General features: G+C 43.4%; 1 protein-coding gene across 2 annotated transcripts in view; it reads right to left on the bottom strand.

Annotated features, from left to right (window-relative positions):
• RGMA (repulsive guidance molecule BMP co-receptor a) overlaps positions 1-24,130 on the bottom strand; it is a 67,199-nt gene that overhangs the window by 19,807 nt on the left and 23,262 nt on the right. Inside the window, exons 1-2 of one of the 2 annotated variants that reach the window (XM_063925727.1) lie at positions 11,072-11,177; positions 10,528-10,643 (exon numbers count right to left, since the gene is read on the bottom strand). In XM_063925727.1, coding sequence (XP_063781797.1) covers positions 10,528-10,609 — 82 coding nt within the window. In that variant the 5' untranslated portion in view covers positions 10,610-10,643; positions 11,072-11,177. Of the gene's footprint in view, positions 1-10,527; positions 10,644-11,071; positions 11,178-24,130 lie in introns of those variants that run through there. The other variant, XM_063925726.1, reaches the window with a different exon arrangement.

The following is a 24,130-nucleotide window of genomic DNA, read 5'->3' as shown; positions in this document are numbered from 1 at the left end:
GTTTCCAGTTGTAATAATGCAAAGGCCCTGTCAATTACTTTTATCTTCAGAGTTTGATAAAGCGCCGATTGTATCTGCATTAAGCATAATTGAGACATTGTAGAACACTGTGGCAATATTTATTATGCTACGTCGCTCTGAAATGTACCCAGCTTTTAAAATGCACATTTCCCAGTTCTGTGAAAGCCATTCTAGCTTAGCTGGTTCATTGAAATATTCTGTGTGTAGAAACAAGTGATTTGGGATAGTTTCTCTCAAAGGCAGTTCCCAGATAATAGTTGATCCACAATCACCATCTTAATGAAAGGAATTTGCATTTAAATATACAAATAATCACTTTGTACACAACTGACTGCTGTAAATAGAACCAATGTCCCCATTTATTTCACATATAACCTGCATCATTAAGGGCATAGTAGGTAACTACTTAAAAGTTCACTTCAATGACTCATCACTTTAAAAAAAAAATATATTTAACTATCAAAGAGGTGTGATAGTTTCAATAATAAAAAACAGAAAAATAATTAAAAACAGGAAGAAAAACAAAAACAAAACCCTGAACCCCTTCCAGTGACCTCTTTTGAACTGTTAATCAAGCAATCTTGCGGAATAATGGCCTGATTATTATTCTCTTGTTTGCATAACAAAGCAGCCTAATAAAAGTATTTGCCTGTACTCAGAGGGGTGTGAAAGATCAGCTGAGAATAGAGACTGTGGAATGTGGCAGCCTCACTAAAGCCTGGGCTGGAGAATAAAGACAATGCAATTTGCCATCAAGAAAAACCCAATAGGCCAATAAATTACCCCATGTGCAAAGGGGATTAGATCAGGTTTCAGTTACACTGAGAAGGGGGTTGGGTGCAGAGAGAGAAAGAAACTGCAGTCTTAAAGATACAGGGTTTCTTTCATTCAATGCCTTCACAACAGGGATCTTTTGAGACATATGGCCCAAAGCTAAACTCAAGCACATGGTAAAGCAAGCGCTGAGTTGTAATTCAGGATTACTTTGCCGCAGACATTTTCCCTTTGTTTTTTGTGTTTTTTTTCCTTGCAGCATCAAACATCTGGAAGATGCCTGTTAACTTTAATTATTTGATAGTTAACTTTTTGATTCCATAATATAATCGCCCCTCTATGGTAAGTTGCCAAGGACAGATGTATTTTCTGCATAAGTATATTTTATGGCAATACCACCAGGGATGGACAAACCTGTTGCTCTCTTGCTGCAGAACATTATATTTTGTTGTTCCAATACGTATATTATACCTATATGATTAGCATGCACCCTTGTTTAAAAAATGTACACACTAGCCATTTAAATAATGGCATACGGATTCTAAGTAGATGACAAGCTAAATATATTTTATGTCACTGTAGCTGAAAAAATATCTGTCTTGTAAAACACTAGTCTATCTGGGTAACCGGAGACTGCGCTTCTGCCCGGTAACAGCTCTCTTGTCAGGAATATCACATAACCCTGTATCCTGTCCCAGAATCTCTTGCAAAGGAAAAAGGAAAAATCAAAACACCAGCTAAGCATTATTTCTGGCTATTACAAGGGTCATCATCTTGTGGTTTTCACAGAAATAGCTATACAGTAAATAATTGAAGTATTCCAAGCATGGAATACTTAGCTCTATATAGTCTTCTTCAAATAAGACCGCTCACAACTTCGTAACAAGCTATAAACTGGCAGCTAAATTTGATTTTGTTGTTAACATACTTCTGTCGTGATCCCAAGGGCATTTCAGTTCTGGATTTGTAATTTATTAACATTCTTTTGTGTTTTATTAAGTGTAATGCAACTTAAGCACATGCAAACGGCTGTGACCGTACATGTTTGAGTGTGTTTCACTTGTGTTATTGTGGGTTATTCTGAATACTACTTGTTTTATTTCCATATGTCTGATGCAGGTCAAATACTGTGCAGTATTATCAAAACATGCATTTGGTTTGAAAATGTTGTTACACACTGAACGCACATCAAATGCAATACAGTTTATGTGTACATGCATATGTGTATATATGTACCTGTATAGTGTATATGTATATGTTTTAATTGCAGATTATCGCCTACTTTAAACAAGTAGTGAAGGGAGCACCAAGCAAAAAGGTACAGTATAATCTCAAAATTTGTAAGAATACTAAAAGTTATGCTAGTCTTGGTCTTCTGAACTTCTATAAACTGCACACATGTCTGAATAATGTTTTTATAAATCCTGCATGACACTTATCTACAGATAAGAAAAAATACTTCCCAAAGCTGTCATCATATTCTTAGCAACAGATAATTAGACAAAACACTTGGGAGCCGATTTATGTGCAGTGGTGGATTCCCAGGAGGAGTCTCTCACAAATGAGAAGCTTATCGCTACTATTGTCCCTGTGAGATACACTTAGTACATAGCGATGATATAATTAAAATAGCCATCGCCATACGGACCATTAATAATTGTGGCACTGTCGCAATTATTATATAGGCCCCTTAGACCTATATCCAGCGGAATTACATTTCTATTTTTTTTTTACACTAGTGTTTTTTTACTAGACTTCAGAGATCACGTAAGGCATCCACCAATACACACTAAAAAATGCAATTAATCAGAAGGCCAAGTATGACTAATTTCAAATTGTATCAAAATTACCAGGTACCTTAAAAAATAACCGTGGCCTTCCTAAGGGCCTTGTGCCCACTCGTGTTTAACACTTGTGTTATTACTAGGGTTAACAATGCTGGTAAGTCATATGAATGGGCCTAGTCTGACACTGCAACCATTGAAGCATTAATATGTGTTGCAAGCAAATTATTGCAAATGCATCTTGGCCCTCATTCCGAGTTGTTCGCTCGCTGCTAATTTTAGCAGAATTGCTAATAGGCTAAAATCCGGCAGTTCTGCGCATGCGTATGCATCTCAGGGCGCACGCGCTAAGCAAATTTACACAAAACTATGCTATTTTACTCACAGGCGAACAAAGCTTTTCAATCGCTCTGCTGATTGACAGAAAGTGGGACTTTCTGGGCGGAAACTGGACGTTTTCAGGGAGTGTGTTAAAAAACGCAGGCGTGCCAGGTAAAAACGCAGGAGTGTCTGGAGAAACGGAGGAGTGGCTGTTCGGACGCTGGGCGTGTTTGTGACCATAGGCGTGCACACGGGGGGTGCCTGGTGCGCACAGGCACCCCCTAATGTCCGGCACCCCCCGCCTGCTGCACTGACCAACTGGGCTGCTGCGCTTGCTGGCCGTCGCCGCGCACATGCTGCTGTCACTAGAGGCTGCCCAGTGGCGCAGAGGGGGTGATTGAAGTTCAAGTTCCGCCTTCCGCCCGTGCTCACCAGTCTCCTCCCGCGGCTACGCGAACGCTGGGGGGGGGGTTCCTCAGGTATTTCCCTTCTCATGGGGCTGGACGGATGCCGCGTCTCCTCTCCTGTCTGCAAGAATGAGATGCATGTCATGAGTGCCGGCGGTAGTGGCGGGTCCGGTGGGGGGGATTGGTACACGGGCGGCTTTAATTAAAGATGCTGGCCAGACGGACTCTCACTGACCTGGCAGGAGCTGGCAGCAATTATGGTGGCTGTGTTTTATTTTTTGGGGAAAGATATGCGTGTGTGTACAGTATGTATAATGTCTGCTGTGTATCTGTATGCTACTTTGTGTGTCTACTGTATATGCATGTTGTGTACTGTGTATGTTAGTATATCATGTATGTGTATGTATACTATTATATGAGTCTCCTATGTGTATGTATTGTGTATAGATATATATATATATATATATATATATATATACATATAATATGTGAGTATACATATGTGTATGTGTGTATATATACAGTAACAGTATATATATGAGTGTGTGTGTGTTCGGAACCCCCCTCCCCATAAAAATCCTGCAACTGCCCCTGTGCCATGTCCTCACTGTCCTGCAACTGCCGCCACCAGCCATGCCAACATTACAGGCCCTGCCCAGGCAGCGTTCCTCTCAGGAGGAATCGGAGCCGCCGCCGGAGGAGAGGACACAGCTGAGCAACCCTGAGACAGTTCAGCACTCAGCAGAGAGGGTAAGACACGCTATCTGTCTGTGTCACTGAGACATCTCTGTTTAATATATGTTAAATTTGGATTTTTTATTACTATGGATTATTTATATCCCTCAAAATATTTATTATTAATAATGTGTTATACTTTTATAATAACTGTGAGCACTACGGGGGGTATTATGTGTATCTGGCACTGCTGGGGGCATACTGTGTGCCATAATGTGAATTCCGGGTCATACTGTGTGACATAATGTGAGTTTTGGCTAATACTGTGTGGTGTAACGTTAATTTCAGCTCATACTGTATGTCATAAAGTTAATTTTGGCTCATACTGTGTGGTGTTATGTGAATTTCGGCTCATACTGTGTGGCGTTATGTGAATTTCGGCTCATACTGTGTGGCATAATGTGAATTTCGGCTCATACTGTGTGGCATAATGTGAATTTTGTCTCATACTGTGTGGCATAATGTGAATTTTGTCTCATACTGTGTGGCATAATGTGAATTTCGGCTCATACTGTGTGGCATAATGTGAATTTCGGCTCATACTGTGCGGCATAATGTGAATTTTGTCTCATACTGTGTGGCATAATGTGAATTTCGGCTCACACTGTGTGGGATAATGTGAATTTCGGCTCATACTGGGTGGCATAATTTGAATTTCGGCTCATACTGTGTGGTGTAATGTGAATTTCGGCTCATACTGTGTGGCATAATGTGAATTTCGGCTCATACTGTGAGGCATTATGTGAATTTCGGCTCATACTGTGCGACATAATGTGAATTTTGTCTCATACTGTGTGGCATAATGTGAATTTCGGCTCATACTGTGTGGGATAATGTGAATTTCGTCTCATACTGGGTGGCATAATGTAAGTTTCGTCTCATACTGTGTGGTGTAATGTGCATTTCGGCTCATACCATGTAGCATAATATGAATTTTGTCTCTCACTGTGTGGCGTAATATGAATTTTGGCTCATACTGTGTGACGTAATGTGTATTTCGGCTTATACTGTTTGGCGTAATGTGAATTTTTACTCATGCTGTGTGACGTAATGTGAATTTCGGCTTATACTGTTTGGTGTGATGTGAATTTTTACTCATGCTGTGTGATGTAATGTGAATTTTGGCTCATGCTGTGTGGCGTAATGTGAATAAGGGGCACTACTGTCAGTGACTGGTGAGCATGGGGACATTTGTGACAAATGCTGGTGTCCTGTGGAGGATTAGTCTGATGGCAAAGAAAGGGGCAAATGTGGCTCTGATTGCACAAGTGTAAATTATAAACTTGTTTTATATTAAAATGGAAATGTTTGTCCTGAAATATATACCTCTTACAGGCGGCCGGGATCCTGACTGTCATGATCCCGACAGCGGGATTCCGGCCACCAGTATGCTGGCAGCGGAGCGAGCGCTAGAAAGCCCCTTGCAGGCTTGCCGGGATCGCCACGCTAGAAGGCCCCTTGCGGGCTCACTGCACAGGCCACGCTGCGGGTACGGAGGCTCACTGCGCTCGCCGCAGGATCTATTCTCCCTCTGTGAGTGTCGTGGACACCCACAGAGGGAGAAAAGCCTGTGGCGACGGTATTCCGACAGGCGGTCTCGTGATCGCCTCCCATTTGGCTCAATAAATCTCCTGTACTTTTCAGAGTGACCCACTCAAAATTAGGGTGTAGTGCTGGGGGGTGCAAGGGGTGTGTGTGGGGTGGAGGGTGGGGAGGGGATTGCATATGCACCTAGGCACACCACTCTCTAGTTCCGGCACTCAGTCAGGGATACATTGGGGAAGTGTAAGCAGGGAATAGGGTACAGCGGCAGCTAGCACTCAGGGTTATGTCGTAGTGGACCATCAGTACTGCCTGGTGGTTGCACCATTATGTTTAATTTTTTTTCTCTGGGGTGTATTATATCTACTTTATTATTAGGGAGAAATTAGACTAAACCATGTGATTTTACTGAGAGAATTTAAAATAGTTTTAGACATGTCCCTGGGTGATGCTAGACAGTAGACACGCCCAAAAGGCGGTGCTAGACATGCCCCTCTGGGGGTGCACCCCCTAATAAAATTAGCTGCGCACGCCTATGTTTGTGACGTCAAACCAGGAGCTGAACGGACTGAGGTGATTGCAATCTAGGAGTAGGTCTGGAGCTACTCAGAAACTGCAAGGAAATTGCTTTCGTTAGCAATTCTGCTAATATTAGCAGAATTGCTAATCTTTCGTTAGCAATTGCTAATCTTTCGTTAGCAATTCTGCTATGCTAAAATACACTCCCAGAGGGCGGCGGCTTTGTGTTTGCATTTCTGCTAAAAGTAGCTAGCGAGCGAACAACTCAGAATGAGGGCCCTTGTTCTATACTTGTATTTTCTCCCATGCTAGTCAATGCTTGCGATCACAGACAATCAGCGTGAACTATATCATTCTGCGATTGTCAAAGCAACTGCACTAAGTTGTCGAAAGCATTGTAGGAGGCTTCAAGTAGTCTAAATGGACAGAATTACACACTACTATGGCTTGCAATCAAAGCTGCATAAAGTTAAGAAAGCTCTGTAATGAAAATATACATGTCGCAGACTCCTTGGAGCTACAGGAAAGTGTAATATGTGTAGCCATTCCCGTAGTGGACCAGCTGCCTAAAATAGATAAATAAAACCAGGCCTGATGTACGAGTTATATCTACTATGGTCTCAAGCAAGGGATCTCTTATGTAGGCTGGCTGGTATAAAGTTTTATATACTGTAGCACAGAATTCGGACTTGCCCTAACGCTATAGAAAACACAAGATACTAGAGACTTTCTACAAAATAGTGTACATCAACCTTTTTGTAATTTTTCTAACATGTAACTAAACTCATAAAAGGTGTATTAAACTAGAACTAAAATAGTGACTTTCCTACCATTGTGGCATAAGATTTTAATGTGGTATTTAAACTTAGAGCCTTAAACAGCATATTTCAATGTAAAATATCTTGAACTGACAACCCTAAAACATGTTATAGGATGAAATTTTTGTGAAAACTTTTACCAACACATTTGCACAAGCCCTTAAATGTATAGAACTCAGGTGAAGTTTCTATATTGTATATATTAACAGCCATTTGCCTGGTGTTTGATTACTATAATTTAAGACAAGACCTCTATGATGTAACCCCAGCTAATGCCTTGGTGTTATGAACTACCCTATATGGACAGCTGGGGGCAACAGAGCAGTTACAATTCACGACAATAATTGGTAGTTAATAGGACCAGGTGTGTACACAGCCTTCTGAGTTAACACAGGAAACAAATCTAGTTTGGGTTGTGTGAGCAGTGTACACAGGTGCTGGAACCTAGGAAAAAACACACAGAGAATCTAACCACTGTAAGTTCCATATCTGTTTCTTAACCAAACTTTTGGAACTTAATTCATAATTTTGCTGGTTAAAATAAGACTGCATAATTTATTTATAAAAACGCACAACAACGTTGTTTGAAAGACACACTTTCTGCCATCAACAAATCTGCTTTTCACGACTGGAGTGTGCAAATGGTCTTTCTAGCTGTAAGTATTCTGTGTGACCTCTAAAGCAATATCTGCATTAGTAATTCTGACAGATAACGGAGATCTGATTGATCTGTCCTTGCAAGGTAAATTTACTTAACACCCTAATCTCCCATTCTGAAACCTAGCCTAGCAGTGATTTGGAAACAGATTCTTTGGAGTTGGAAGGTCATATACTATACCTCCCTATTGCAGAAAACTGTGAGGAAGAGCCCCCACTCCCCCCCCCCCCCCCCAGATTAACCCGGTAATGGAAATTCAGATTTACAAACAGTCAACTTCATAATAGAAGTACACCGCCCACAAAGCATCAGGTGCTAATGAAGTTATTGCTATGCTACTACTGTATATAAAAAATTAAGTCTCTCTTCAAACTTTATTACAAAAGAAGTTAATAACCTGATAATCTGACAGTGTGATGTCTCATTTTTCACACAATTGGCGTTCCAGATACACAAGTTGTGATCATAAACCATCTGCTGTAAAAACAAAAATCTTTATTCTACTGTATAATTTATATTTGAGCTAAAAGAAACAAAAAGAAAAATCACCAGTTTAAGAACACTAATAGTTTAAGAATTGCAACTTAATATTTTGTTAACATAAATTTGCAAACTACTTTATAAAACAATGTATCAAAATATAAAAACAAGATCCAAATGTGGGGAACATGACCTAGAAAGAAAAATATTTCCACATCTGGATACGAGATGCAGCGATTTTAAGCATTTGAGAAAGTGCCCTTTAGCCGCTGGGGCCCCTCAGTTTCTATCTCTGCAGTTTTATTACAAATTATGGAGACATATCCCTTCTGCGACCACATGAAAGGAGCTTATCAACCCATCTAAAGACTTCCAATAAGCAAGATCTTCATCTAAAGAACAAGTTACACGGACTAGCACTTAAGTCTAATAAGCACTTAAATCAACTACTATATTATCTTCAACTTCATAGCTATAGGGGTCAAAGACTTTGTGCAAACCAGTCCTGTACTTAAGAAGCAAAGGTTAACGAGCAGTTTAAAATAAGTGATAATATGCATTTCATTTTTTTTTTTTTTACTAACATGATTTTATCTTAAACATGAATTATAGATGAATGTTAGAGAAATTAGTGGGATTCACTTTTCACCCAAGGCAAAACTAGGATATTAGGAAAATCCATTTTAAGCAGATGCACGCAAAGTAATTAGGAAGGTAATTAGGTTTATAAAGCACCTATCACTTAAATAGTTTGACTTTTAGGCTACTAATACCCCTTTCAGACATCGGACTCGGGAATTTGCTGGTTCTAGTAGCAAGCAGATTTCAGCCTCGACCCTGGTAAAAGAGTAGTGTCGGGGACCCGGGACATAAGTTGTATATACAAGGTGCGATTTTCCATGCGATATGGACTATATAGTCCATATCACATGAAAACATAGTGCATATCGCACCGCGTGTATAAACTTGCGATGCCGATGCGCGGGATAGGCATCGCAAAAGAATATAGTGGGTGCAGACAGGGCAGAAACAGACTACATGCCTCAGGGCACAATATAGTCTGTATCAGCCACGACACCCCCGTCGCACCGTGTGTATGCACCTTTAGTCCCAGGTTGTTTGCATTCACACACACAAAAGTCCCAGGATGATGCACGTTCACGTGCAAAAACCCAGGACTTTTATGCTAGTGTGAAAGGGGCATCATAGAAGAATAATTTGACACCTACAGACTGAAAATACAAGCCTTATAATATGGTAACAATGCTTACATTATATTTCTTGATAAATTAGGAGATTCACTCCTTGGAAACATCATCATTTATGACATATGATCCAGATGCTGGGACCAAATCCAGCTTAGTTTGTGATGAGCAATGAATAAAAGTAATTTAAATCTATGCCGCTGCAGCAGGAACAAGTGCAGATGGTCGGGTTCATTATAAAGTGGATTTCTATGCATTTAAACTGTTCACCGAGGAATGATTTCAAAATTTCCCATGCTAAATTGATTGCACAAGAAAAAAAAAAATCTTAACATGCCTACATAAAAAGGTCAGGTTTCAGCAAACAGTTCCATATATTAGATTGACATGGCGATTAGTTTTATAGCTCATTCTTACAGGTAAAACGAGCATGTGACAGAAAACTCTGTACAGCACTTGGATATATACGTGTGCAAAGACAATGATAAAAAAAAAAACAATTATTTCGGGATTTAACAGTAATACATTTCCAGGTGAATAAAAAACCTTAAGCCTGCAGAAACTCGAGATCTTTGCGAAGAACAAAACCCCCAGTGTACAGCCTGTCCTCCTCCCCCCAACAAAAACAAGGCTGGCAGGAATTTGCAGGCAAGGATCAAGCCAGCAAAACACTAAGATTTATTGGAAACAGATGCCTATTCCTGGTCTCGTTCTATAGGTCCTGCGGCCCTACCTTGAAAAGTAATACTCAGGGATACACTACAAATAAATGCACTTTTCCCCCATGCCTAGCAGCGTTGTTATAGGGGATAGGACCCAGCCAAAAACTGTAATGGAAATAAAAGAATTATAGGTTTCCCCCACAAAATATAACTATAATAAACATAGACAGCAGATTTATACTAATTTTAAGTACTTACATACTTATTTACTAACATTTATTTATATAGAGCCAGCATATTCTGTTGCACTTTACAGCTGGAATGTGAACTTTTTCAGGATGAAATACAACGACAACATAATACCATTTTGCAATGTGCCACACAGGTATGGACTTTTAACAAGGTATACTTGCAGTTATACTAGCAGATGGTGCATGCATAGAACTTTCATTCAGTTTAATGAGTGATTCATAAATTAAAGTGTCACATGGAGCATGCAAGGTTATAAAATTCCACACACACGTGTTTACTTACACTATAGGGACCCAATATAGGAGATGGGACACTTTGTGGGACAGACAAGAATATGGGATTGCCTTACCTGTGTGCAATGTGCACAAGATGACGATGAGGATGTAGAAGAGTCCCAGGGCTTTGGGTCCTGCCCCTCTCCCCATGCCCATCCATCCAGCTCGGGCTTTAACCACAACCCTCGCCCTGGACCAACAATGGAAAGAGAGAAGAGATAAGAGATGACACAGTCCGGCAGTCACCAGCGTGTGCGCAGCGCTGTAGCCAGGGGCAGCCGAGCAATGAGCAGGAATTGCAGCAGTGCCCCCAGCCCATCCACACTACAGCAGCAGCAGCGCCCCCAGTACATCCACACTGCGGCAGCTATCAGTTACTGACTTCCACTACTTCTACTGACTGAGCTCCTTCCCCAATCCTGCCTGCTGCACCGCTCCCTCCCTTCCCTGCCCCCATGGCTGCTGCTGATCTCACACTGTCCCACCCACAGCTGCCCGCCTGCCCGGCCTCCTCCTGTTACACACAGGCTGGGAGGAGGAGGAGATACTCAGTCCTGCTCTCACACATCTAGCACCATGGGTTGCTGCAAAGCCCTGCAGGGAAAATACACAGTGTACCTGTCTTCAGTGTCCTGTAGCTATCCACGGGTGTTTCTGTCACCATAGGTCACATGTGCGTGGAGCAAACACATAGGACACCCTTATAGATTTCGCTGCATTTAACTCTATAGTTTCGGACAGATGCACGGTATTTTCTCATGTGCAATAGTATTGCCAACGTTCTGCCTCACTTTATAAGCAAGTCAGAGAGAGAGAGAAAGAGAGAGAGAGAGAGAGAGAGAGAGAGAGAGAGAGAGTGTGTGTGTGTGTGTGTGTGTGTGTGTGTGTGTGTGTATATAGATATATATGCGTCTGTTTAATGCATTTGCAACGTGTTCTTTTTCTAAGTAGCAACCAAAGTGATGTCATGGGCCTGCTTTCTTCATTAATAGCCTGTAGAACTCACACTCCTGTATGGGAGCTGGAACAGATAACATGGAGAAGAGAACAGCACATGTTTTTGAATAGGCTTGAAGTGATCATAATCAGATGTTTGAGAATCCTATATAATAAAAGGCTAACGCTGGTCCTCACGTCTGTAGGGGGAATTAAAGTGTTTTGCACGCTGGAGGCCACTAGAAGGTGCCCGATGCTGCAATTCAAGTGTTGCCCATTCAGGCGCACACAGGCACCGGCACTGACATTACTGTCATGTTGTTCCGTCATTTTGATGGGCTGGTAACTAGTATACTGTATATTTACTCCAAGTGATACATTTGACTGATGCAGGGATGTAACTAACAACTGTGTTATAAAGCAGGGGGGAGTAAAACCTTCCAGGTTGTGCAAAAATAATGTATTTATCTTTTTTTGCTCTTTGCTTAAATTCGTTTCTATGCATATTTCTTAACCACATGTTAAACTGGATTGCAAATGCATACTATGCTTTGTTGCTTCAGTACCTACAGTTTAAATGTTAAAAAATAAACAACAGGCAAAAGTGCTGCAAGTTTCATTCACCGAACAAAGGGGGTCATTCCGAGTTGTTCGCTAGCTGCCGTTGTTCGCAGCGATCAGGCTAAAAATCGGCATTTCTGCGTATGCACCGCAATGCGCAGGTGCGTCGTACAGGTACAATGAGCATCGTGGATTTGCACAGAGTATAACGAACATTCCTGTCGCACAGCCAAACGCAGGAAGATTGACATGAAGTGGGCGTTTCAGGGTGGCAACTGACCGTTTTCAGGGAGTGTTTGGAAAAACGCAGGCATGGCAGAAAAAACGCAGGCGTGGCTGGGCGGGTGTGTGACGTCAAAAGCCGTCCCTCCATCGTTAGAATCAACGCACACGAAGAGTAACTACAGGGCTGGTCTAGTATTTTTTTTAGCAGGCGCTCTGCTGTACAAGCGTTCGCATTACTGCAAAGTGAAAATACACTCCCCGGTGGGCTGCGACAATGCGTTTGCACGGCTGCTAAAAACTGCCTGCGAGCGATCAACTCGGAATGACCCCCAAAAGACAGAAAATGCAAAGAACAATTGTCCATAGGCATTGTTATTCCTTAGCCCGTTTAAAATAAAAAGATTTAAGTTAGCGAAGGTCGTACCGTCAAAGTCCCCTAACACTGTATCCAAAACTACACCCTACACGCTATTACAAAGGGCAGTCCTTATATATATATATATATATATATAAGGACACAGCAATCCTCATGTACCGCCTTCACATTGCAAGGCCGGGTCCCTCCCGGGAATTGGAAACGGGTCCTTCCCAGGTGGGACGCGGCATTGGACCCTACACATCGCCATTCTGACCCGGCAATATGCCGGGTCGGGTTGCCATCCGGGGGAATAACCCTTCTTATAACCCGGGTTGAATCAACAGGTCAGGCAACCCGGGATATCTGGAGTGACCCTTTCACACACTACAGCGACCCGTGTCGATCTGGCAATATACCGGGCCGATACCAGGTTATTTGTGCGGTGTGAAAAGGGTAATAGAAACATTTTGGAATGCCAGTCATCTCTGTTGAGACCTTTGCTTTGCACTTTAGAACCATGTACCAACCACAGCCAGATTAAGGTTTGTGAGGGCTGTGGGGAAATTAACATGTGGTGGCCCCTACTGTCAATACGATAGGCTGGTGATGTTATTACAAATTGTGATGTTTAATTCTCCCAGCACCACAAAAATACACTATAGTGCCCAGTTCACATTATGCCACACAGAAACCTCAGTTCATATAGGCAAAAGCGCCATCACGATGGTGATGTAGCTATGTGTGGAGGCCCCTGGCTGCCCCCATTGTTAATATGGCTCTGGTTTCAACCCAATACATGCCTAGAAGCACAACATGGACTTACTGTGCCTCCTCAGTTATAGGCCCTACACACTGGGCGATAAAAGTCAAAGATATAAACGATCTCGTTCATTAATGAACGAGATACTGTTCATATCTTTGAGTGTGGAGGCTCCAGCGATGAAAGATGCGCGGCCCCGCACTCGTTCATCGCTGGTGCCCCATCGCTTGTGCATGCAGGCCAATATGGACGATCTTGTCCATATTTGCCTGCACTTCTATGGAGCCGTGTGACGGGGGAGTGAAGAAACTTCACTCCCCCCGTCACTGCCCCCCCGCCGCTGGGTCGCCCGTCGCCCATATCTACCGTCGGGCAGCTCGGTGGCGGATCGTTAAACGTGTAGGGCCCTTAAGTCCCTGTGGTGGCCATTACTACTGAAGCTACAAATAAATAGACACTGCATAATGTAAAGTTTGAGAGTGCCTTCTGGGTATTATCTGGGTTTCCAAGAGAACCCCAGCCATTGAGACTGGTCATAATCTGGGTTTCCAAGAGAACCCCAGCCAAACTGGTCATAATCTGGGTTTTCAAGAGAACCCCAGCCAAACTGGTCATAATCTGGGTTTTCAAGAGAACCCCAGCTAGTATGCTGCACAAAGTAACTGGGGAAGTGATACAATGATACTAATAGTCCAGCTACTTAGCATCATATTCTACATGCACACAGACATAGTGACATATTTACCTTTTGGAATCTGACACATATAAAGAACACCTTGTACAAGTTTCATAAGTGAGATGTTTGAGGTTGTGGACATTGACTGCATCATAGATATCCTCTAACTCTTTGTGTGCCGATACAAGAAGTAGTCTAGATCAGCATAGGGTTCTCTTGTAACAATCCACGTTGGTCAATTTCAATCAAATGCAAATAACGTAGATTCTACCCAAATGATCTGATACAATATGATGGACAAGAAAATCAGACATAAACACACTGTTTAATAAAAAGGAATCCTCACTAAATCTGGCCACAAATGAAGAAATATTAGATACTTTTTCCGATATTACTGTCTCTGATCCATAAAAATTGAGCAAAAAACCACTGTGATCATTTTTGGGTAAGTCTGAAAATTTGGATGGCGGAAGACTTCTTTATGCCGGTGTATGAATATCTGTTACAGTACGGCTCTGTAAGCTTTGTATGACTGACTCTGTCCTACAAGGCCACCACATCTGTGCTTACCTATATCAGACATATTCAGTTATACCTCAATTCTAAAGTAAGAAGTTCTTATCTATTCCACTGATAAATCTGACTGAATAAATTGGCCACCCTAGCTAGAACATCTGAGAGATGCTTTGTTTAAAGGTTACTGCTTGGAAATGCCATGCAAGCTTTCAGAAATTCTCTACAATAAGTTTGCCCTAGTGTGCCGTTATTCTGTTGAAGTGTATGTACTGCTAACACATCATTATTCCTTGGCCAAGTAATTAATACCAAACTCCAATGGGAAACAGAGATAGAAGGTTCTCTGTGCTGATAATAAATTATTTAACCCAAACATTTAAAATAAATAAATAAAGTAAATAAAATCAATGGTTGGGAATGAGTAATATACCTTTTAGACATATGCCAAAACCCCAGATTTTTGTGCGTCACACTTATGTCTGAAAGGGTCTGATCCGGGCTGACAGTTCCGGGCAGTGGCGTATCTATAATGGGTGCAGTGTGTGCGGTGCACATGGGCCCCTGGGTCCAGAGGGGGCCCACACCGCCCCCATTTCTTTTATACTTACCTTCCTGGTGTCCGTGTGTGGGCTCCCTCCTCTCTTGAGTCCCGTAACGGGCAGCGCTGTTAGTGTTCTGAGTGAGCGCTAGAGACGCTAGGACAGTGCCAGTGTACAGAGCATGCGCAGGTCTCCGAAAAAATGGGCACGTGCCATTTTTTTGGAGACCTGTGCATGCGGTATACACTCTGGCACTGTGCCAGAGTCTCTAACAGCGCTGCCGGCTACGGGAGAGGAGGTGGCCCGCACACAGAGACTGCACATGGGTCCCTTCCTCTCTTGATACGTCGCTGGTTCCGGGTCTGCAATCCTGCAAACGACCAGGGTTATTCCCAGGACCTGCAACCCGGGTCAGTGCTCCGGCTTGTGTTTGAAAGGTATGACCTGAGTCATGCCTTAAAGAAATTCATTGGCGGGGGAAAAGTGCTCACTGTAAGCCAGAAAGCCCAGGTCCAGGGTTAAGAGTGGCGACCCAGGAGTAACCTGGGTCATCACCCATGTGTGAAGTACAATTTGGCAACACATGTACAGTAGTAGGTGCATGGTCTGAATGCCAATAGGAGCTGACTCCCTACAGCATTTATCAACACGTCTCATTGATTTGGTTAGATAAAGAGCAAATTGTCACTGCCAGTATCACAGGATTTGTCACAAGCTTTTATGTCCTTTTTTGCTGAAATAAGCTGACTGCAATGCCCTTCAATGGCCTTATGTGTTCCTACACAAGCAGACAGTATGGGCGACCCAACAGGTCAAGGTGTAGTTGTTTTATGATTGACACAAATGTCTGTATTGTAAGAATACCTGTGCTGTCTGTCATAGGATGACTGATATTTATGTCTGTGTGTGGGGCCGGATGTAATGATGTCTGGGTTGACCAGAGGTGCGGGTTCCCAGCCAAACTCAGGCTTTTTTAAAGCGCCATTCATGTACAAGGCATGATTTTGCCTTGTACAGAAGATGCGCATGCCACAGTGGGGGTGGGGTGGGGTGGGGGCTGGGTGAATTGTCAAAAGAAGTCCATAGGCTTATATTGGGTAACGCTCTTAGCCATTCCGGAGCTTGGTACATATGGAAATGTAGGCAAAACCCCAAAAACAGGTTTTTCTGAGTTTTGCCCACATTTTTTGTATTAGTACATCCCACCCTTGGAGAGTGATAAAGTGGAGAGAAATAAAGTACCAAACAATCAGCACCTAACTGTCATTTTCAAACTGTAACATGAACATTAAAGAAATGTTGATCAGTAGTACATTCAGCTGATTTGGCCTCTTACAAAGAGCCACAAAAGTACATATATTTAGTAAAAGCATGTAAATGGGTATGGGACTGTAATCCACTGGTTCTAATCTCCCCATACTCACTAGCATTTGTATTTAGGAGCACGCACGCTGTGCTGTTAGTTTTCAACACTGCCTGCTACATTTACTTGCATTCACTGCAAGTGAAAGTGTTGGGTTGAATAGAATGTCCTCCACTGAAACCCCCTTTTCCCCACAACAGCTGACCATGAGCAATCATGTGTGACCTGCAGTTAGGGTTGCTATAATATACTTTTAATCAGGAGACAAATTAGTTACACAGTGTTCTGTGGCTGATTAAAACCAGGTGAAATGCAGTCTTGAAGTGAGCCTGCCACAGAACCTGTGTAACTCATATGTGGGATATTATAGCAACCCTACGTGCAGTATCCCTGGAGTTTAAGGCAACTACAGTAGTTAATCATCCTTTACATGCAGGTTGCATACATCTCAGAATAGAGAATATGGGGGGTCATTCCGAGTTGATCGCTAGCTGCCGTTGTTCGCAGCGCAGCGATGAGGCTAAATATCGGCATCTCTGTGCATGCGTGCGCTCCGCAATGCGCACGCATGACGTACGGGTACAAAGGCTTTTGTGGTTTTGCACAGGTTCTATCGACGTTTTCATTCGCACTGGCGGACGCAAGAAGATTGACAGGAAAGGGGCATTTCTGGGTGTCAACTAACCATTATCAGGGAGTGCTTAGAAAAACGCAGGCGTTCCAGGGAAAACGCAGGCGTGGCTGGGCAAACGCTGGGTGGGTGTGTGACGTGAAAAGCCAACCCTCCAATGTTAGAATCAACGCACACGAAGAGTAAGTTCAGGGCTGTTCTTGTTTTGCACAAAATGTTTTTGCAGGTGCTCTACTGCACAGGCGTTCGCACTTCTGCAAAGCGAAAATACACTTCCCAGTGGGCGGCGACAATGCGTTTGCACGGCTGCTAAAAACTGCTAGCGAGCGATCAACTCGGAATAACCACCTTGGTTCATTATAGAGATAAACTGGTCTGTACACTGTCAGTGCATATGGATAAATCAGAACAGGAAATTTGTGCATGCTGTCTATTGCTGTGTTGACATTGGCCCTGAAAGCTGGTGTGTACAGACCAACCTACCTCCACACGGAAGAATGTTTCCGTTGTGAGTTGTGTTCTAGCTGCGCTATGATTCGGCTGAATGCATTTCAGATCCACCAAACATGGGTGCAGAGAATACGCCCCTGTGTAAGAGCTCTCACACTATTTCTTCATGTAACTTCCTATCATAAGCAGGCAGAGCCTATTACCCACTATCTTTTACAGGACTTCTTGTGATTGTGAGGGTTAATAATCAGAAGTGTCAAATCAAGGTAAGATGAATAATTTTTTACCAGGCTTTAAGAATAAACATTTAGAAATGCTTTATACAGAGAGCTGATAAAAACAGGCCAAGGTGAGGAATGATAAGCAACATGTCATCCTATTCCATTAACAAGTATGTGGGTAATTAATCAGGGAGAGGAAATTGCATTCTACTACTAGCTGTGTGTATTCTATCATAAAATCTGCAACCTTTATTTACAGTATTTTGTATCCTGTCAGATGAGGACAAAGCTAAATGGTAAGACGTGAAAACGAAGGGGAACTAAAACATGACATATTTGGAAAACAAAATTATTAAAAACACTGCTGAATAAAATAGGGGTATTACAAGTTGCGTAAATTGGCCACTGGGGGTGCTGTTTCATTTGAGAGTACAGAGTTATTTATTAACCGTTTCTTATGTAACACAGCAAATTCCGTTGCGCTATACAGATGTGTACACATACATCTATCCTAAGTACGCCATGCAGCGTGAGATGCCGGATGTGAGTGAGCCGCTAGGTCCCGTGCATTTCTGCTAGCGTTGTTCGTCTTTTACTGCCAGAAATACATCTTAGTCACAATGCAATGGACACACAAGGAGAATGTGCTGATTGATTTGCTATATGACACTTGTACAGTATATTGTGTGTGAGTCTGTATACAGAGCAGATCGGAACTTGTTTTGGAAAAAAGCTGTGGATGCTACATTATAGCACTATGTATACAGATTCAGAGACTCAGTTGCACACATATATACAAGTGTCATATATCATATTAATCAGCACAGTCTCCTCCAGGGCCGTACGGTGAGGTAAATTGCTCAGAAGGCACTGGGCAGTACCAGAGCCATATTTAAACACAATATATGAACCCAAGTGTTCATGTGGGCATTATACACAGGTGAAGCAGTATATACTGCTAAACATTATGTGAGTTTTAATCAGAGATGTGCGGAAAAGATAGGCAGGGGAGGCACTGACTCACCTGTAGTACACTTTTTACTCCAGAGTTTTGACAATAATAATGATTAGGATAATACATAGAAGATATTTCTAATATATTCTTTGTATTTTTCATATAGTTTATATAGCCACAACTCTAGCATGCATGTTAGTATGACAGGAAAGGCTCTGCCTCACCCCACTGCACGTCACTGGTCTCCTTGTGCATCTTAGTCACATTGCGTTGTGACTTATGAGCCCTACACATTCGGCGATCCGCTGCCGATCTGCCCGACGGCATATACGGCCGACGGGCGACCCGGCAGCTGGGGGGAGGTGACGGCGGGAGTGAAGTTTCTTCACGCCCCCCATCACCCGGCTCCATAGCCGTGCATGCTAATATGGACGAGATTGTCCGTATTGGCCTGCATGCTTAAGCGACCCGACACCAACGATTAACAAGCGCAGGGCCGCACATTGTTAATCGTTGGTGCCTACACACTGCACGATATGAATGAGTTCTTGTTCATTAATGAACAAGAACGTTCATATTGTGCAGTGAGATCTGTAAGTGTGTAGGGCCCATAAGACACATTTTCGGCAAAGATATACCTTGGCAATAGCCTAAATAAAAGGACTAAGATGTCTACTTATTAACACCAATTAAAATGTGCTATTGCTCCTCACTGCAGCAATTAGCACTATATACTTTTTAAGTGGGAATCACATCCGAAACTGATCTAATATAGCCTCTATATGTATTAATTCAAAAAGACTCTGCACTTTATCACACCAGCAAGAAACTGATCATGTGATGACTTACACTACACATCTGTGTTTCCCACATATAGGTAGATTTTCTCCTAGGTGAACAGATTGAGGTGATATTGGGGCAATTTGATTGAAAAGAACTAAGGTCCTGGTTTAGAGGTGGACGAAAGTCTGCTATTTTCATGGTTAGCCAATGGTTTTTGTACTGCGCATGCTTCAGAGTCGTATTGCGCATGTGTAGCGATGGTTTTTGCGACGATGGTCGTAGTGTAGATTAGGACACAGAGTGATTGACAGAGAAAGACCTTTGTGGTAGGTAACGGGAGTTGGCTACAAAAAATGTAGGGTTGCTTAGAGGTCCACTGTGTCACGTCTAGCAGAGTTTGAGGATCCGGCAGCTGAGATTTGCCCGAGGAGGTAGCAGGCTGTGAATGAACCAGATGAGGGGGCTGAATATAGTTCCTTCGCATGGGACACGGAGCAATGAAGAACGTAGGCGGAGTTTGAGAGTCAATGGAAAGTATTTATTATGTACAGGGCTGAGGTAGAGAACCGAGGCTGAAGCGCGATGGTTAAGACGTGGCTGGAGGCAAAGAACTGTGGACTGTGATTTGAAAGACGAGACTGTAGATGATGAACTGTGGAACTGTGGATGATGGTTGAAGACGTGGCTGGAGACAAGGACTGTGGACTGTGGTTTGGAAAACGAGGCTGAAGATAATAATCTGCAGGCGGTGGTCGGTGGTACAAAGGCGTGGCTGGTGAAGGAGATCTGTGGAGTGTGGCTTGAAAGACGAGGCAGAAGACCCGGGGCCGACTGTGCCCAAAGAGTCTTACTGGATCGGGTTTTCCAGGGGCGCTTCCACAGGCAGTAGCAGGGTAGGAACGGCAGGACGTCAGCAGCAACAGAGAACCGACCAAGCAGGATCAGGAGGAACCAGAATACAGCAGGAATCCTGGGAGCACAGGCTAAAGCACCTACAACAGGGTTGTAACTTGAAGCACTGGCATCCCTGTCCTAAACCAGCCCCCTTTAATAGGGAGAGCTTCCCCTGGATTGGCTGGAAGAGACAGGAAACAGGAACTATGCTCAAAACTTGGTCTCCAACATGGCGGCGCCCAGTAATGCAGACCTTTTTGCAAAGCCACATTGCTCAATGCTCCTGGTCTCCTAGCAATGGCTCAGCAAGAGCGACCCACTGTAGCGACGTCCCGCCGCCACGAGCGGACCCCCTCACCGCCGCTACTGCTGCCCACGGATCTGGCGCAGCAGCCCACCTCCGCCGCTGCCCGCACATCGCCAAGGAAGCCAGCCCCGCAGCCCGGTAAGACTCCGGACGCTGACACACTGTTGAGTCTTTGGGGCTAATTCAGACCTGATTGCTAGGCTGCGTTTTCGTACAGCGGGCGATCAGGTCTAAACTGCGCATGCACCGCAATGCGCATGCACATCACACGGGTACAAAACGGATCGCCGCTCAGCGATGGGTTTGTGCGAAGAATCCATTCGCTTGGGCGTTCGCAAGGAGATTGACAGGAAGAAGCCGTTTGTGGGTGGCAACTGACCATTTTCTGGGAGTGGCTGGAAAAATGCAGGCGTGTCCATTTGCAGGGAGGGTTCCTGGGGTCAATTCCGTTGCCGGACAGGTTAAAGTGATCGCAGTGGCTGAGTAAGTCCTGGGCTACTCAGAGACTGCACAAGATCTGTTTGTACAGCTCTGCTACACATGCGTTTGCACACTTGCAAAGCGAAAATACACTCCCCTATGGGCGGCGACTATGCGAACGCAGGACTGCAAAAACCCTAGCGAGTGAACAGGTCTGAATTAGGCTCTTTGTACGGTGGATTTGAGATGCTGGCAGTATGCATCTATATACACAAGACGGGCAGCGACAGTAGCATATTTTCTCAGATCTGCTGTGTCCACCTCTGAATGAGGTGGACGCACCTTTGCTCGTTGGTGGATGAAGGAGCAGGCACTGTAACCCGGACTGTCAATTTAAATGTCTGACTGGTATCTCTGGCACGGAATTAGAGCAAAGTAATGTTTTTTTGTCACTGTGTAGGTCATGGGTGCTATGGGGGTAATTCCAAGTTGATGGCAGCAGGAAATTTTTTAGCAGTTGGGCAAAACCATGTGCACTGCAGGGGGGGGGGGGGGGCAGATATAACATGTGCAGAGAGAGAGAGAGATTTGGGTGTGGTGAGTTCAATCTGCAATCTAAATTGCAGTGTAAAAATAAAGCAGCCAGTATTTACCCTGCAGATACAAAATAACCCACCCAAATCTAACTCTGCAAATGTTATATCTGCCCCCCCTGCAGTGCACATGGTTTTGCCCAACTGCTAAAAAATATCCTGCTGCGATCAACTTGGAATTACCCCCTATGTTTCTTGGCCTCACTAAATAATACACTTTACAGCAATATAACGTCACATGGGGGGTAATTCCAAGTTGATCGCAGCAGGAACTTTGTTAGCAGTTGGGCAAAACCATGGGCACTGCAGGGGAGGCAGATATAACATGTGCAGAGAGAGTTAGATTTGGGTGTGGTGTGTCCAATCTGCAATCTAATTTGCAGTGTTAAAATAAAGCAGCCAGTATTTACCCTGCACAGAAATAAAATAACCCACCCAAATCTAACTCTTTCTGCACATGTTATATCTGCCTCCCAAGCAGTGCATATGGGCCCTCATTCCGAGTTGTTCGCTCGCAAAGCGATTTTAGCAGATTTGCTCATGCTAAGCCGCCGCCTACTGGGAGTGAATCTTAGCATCTTAAAAATGCGAACGATGTATTCGCAATATTGCGATTACACACCTCGTAGCAGTTTCTGAGTAGCTTCAGACTTACTCGGCATCTGCGATCAGTTCAGTGCTTGTCGTTCCTGGTTTGACATCACAAACACTCCCAGCGTTCGCCCAGACACTCCTCCGTTTCTCCGGCCACTCCTGCGTTTTTTCCGGAAACGGTAGCGTTTTTTCCCACACGCCCATAAAACGGCCTGTTTCCGCCCAGTAACACCCATTTCCTGTCAATCACATTACGATCGCCAGAACGATGAAAAAGCCGTGAGTAAAATTACTAAGTACATAGCAAATTTACTTGGCGCAGTCGCAGTGCGAACATTGCGCATGCGCATTAAGCGGAAAATCGCTGCGATGCGAAGATTTTTACAGAGCGAACAACTCGGAATGAGGGCCATGGTTTTGCCCAACTGCTAACAAAATTCCTGCTGCGATCAACTTGGAATTACCCCCATGATGTAAAAAACTGGATTATGGGACAGAGAAGGCAAATCACCTGTGTTAAAAGTAACAAATAACCAGCCAGAAATTAGAATTTTTGTGCACATATCCCTTTACTGTCTATTGTCAATCCCTTGTAAAAACATACAGCTGAAAGTAAGTGAGATGAGCCACCAGGAAGTTTGACAGGATCTGTCTTCTCATAAAAAGAAGGTGAGGTTTACGAGGCTTGTAAAAATAACATTGCATTCTAGGTGTATTAGCAAGAGAAAAAAATTATCTTGATTTCTAAAAAGAAAAAAATTAAAAAAAGGCAGGAATTGCAGAGAGAGAGACGACAAATGAGTTTTGATTGCCTAGTTTTACAAGCCTCCATTTAGCTGCCCGGTTTACAAATTACAAATTGTAAGATTTAAATGCTCTAGATTAGAGCTCCCACACACTAATAAATATAATTTCTGAGGTTTATGTTACTGGTTTCCCTTATGCAATTCAATATTATACACAAGCTTCTCCTTTGAGGACATTCCAAGAGACTGTTATAATAGGGATGTAGGAAACCTGTAAAATGTCTGTTAAATAGAGGTGAAAAAAAGTATTATATCTGAAGCAAATTACGGCATTTGGCTGCTTTATACCTGGCTTGGTCTGTGAGCCACCAAAAGAAGTTAGAAACTCCAGCTAATACTGCTTCCTACGTATACTGTAGATGAGTTAATCAATGGGCAACTACAGTGGTTCCCAAACTGTGTGCCTAGGCACCCTGCGTTTCCATGAGGCTCTTGCAGTGGTGCCTTGGGTTGGTGGTCCAGGACCAAATCAAATTGTTTCGGTCAAAGTGATAGGCAAAACCAGTGCTAGTGGCTGCCAATCATAAAACATGTGGCCAATCAAAAGCACAACTGTACACCACCACCTAACAACCTAAGGATGACAGGTAGGCACAATTTACTTAATTTAAAAAAAAATATCAAAATATATCACAAAAAAACTTTTATCCTAGGGGTGCTGTGGAAATTTTTTTTGATACTCTTAAGGGCCCCATACACTACTGCGACATGTCCATCTGACATGTCGCAGGCGATCGCTGGCAATCACCCCGGCAGCCTCCCGGGCGGCAGGATCGCACAATATACATTGTATGCTGTCCTTTTGCATACAATGTATCTTGGGCGATCCTGGGCGATCCCAGCCACGCCTGCGGGGTCGGACCAGATTGAATGTGCAGCACATTCAATCTGGAGGGTCCGATCCGATACTCACGGGAACTCAGATCGGATTGGATACGCAGCCAAAATGCATGATTTCACCCAATATATCGGGCCGAATGCCCGAATTGAGCTGAAATCAGGCATAATCGTTCTAGTGTATGGGGCCCTTAAGGCGCAGCGATTCAGGAAAATTTGCAAACCACGGGGCAACTATATAAGAAGTGAACT

Source organism: Pseudophryne corroboree, chromosome 6 (assembly GCF_028390025.1).
Source record: "Pseudophryne corroboree isolate aPseCor3 chromosome 6, aPseCor3.hap2, whole genome shotgun sequence".
In the NCBI taxonomy this organism is placed as follows: Eukaryota; Metazoa; Chordata; class Amphibia; order Anura; family Myobatrachidae; genus Pseudophryne; species Pseudophryne corroboree.
The sequence above is the reverse complement of the archived record's forward strand: the minus strand, read 5'-3'. Positions and strand labels throughout refer to the sequence as shown.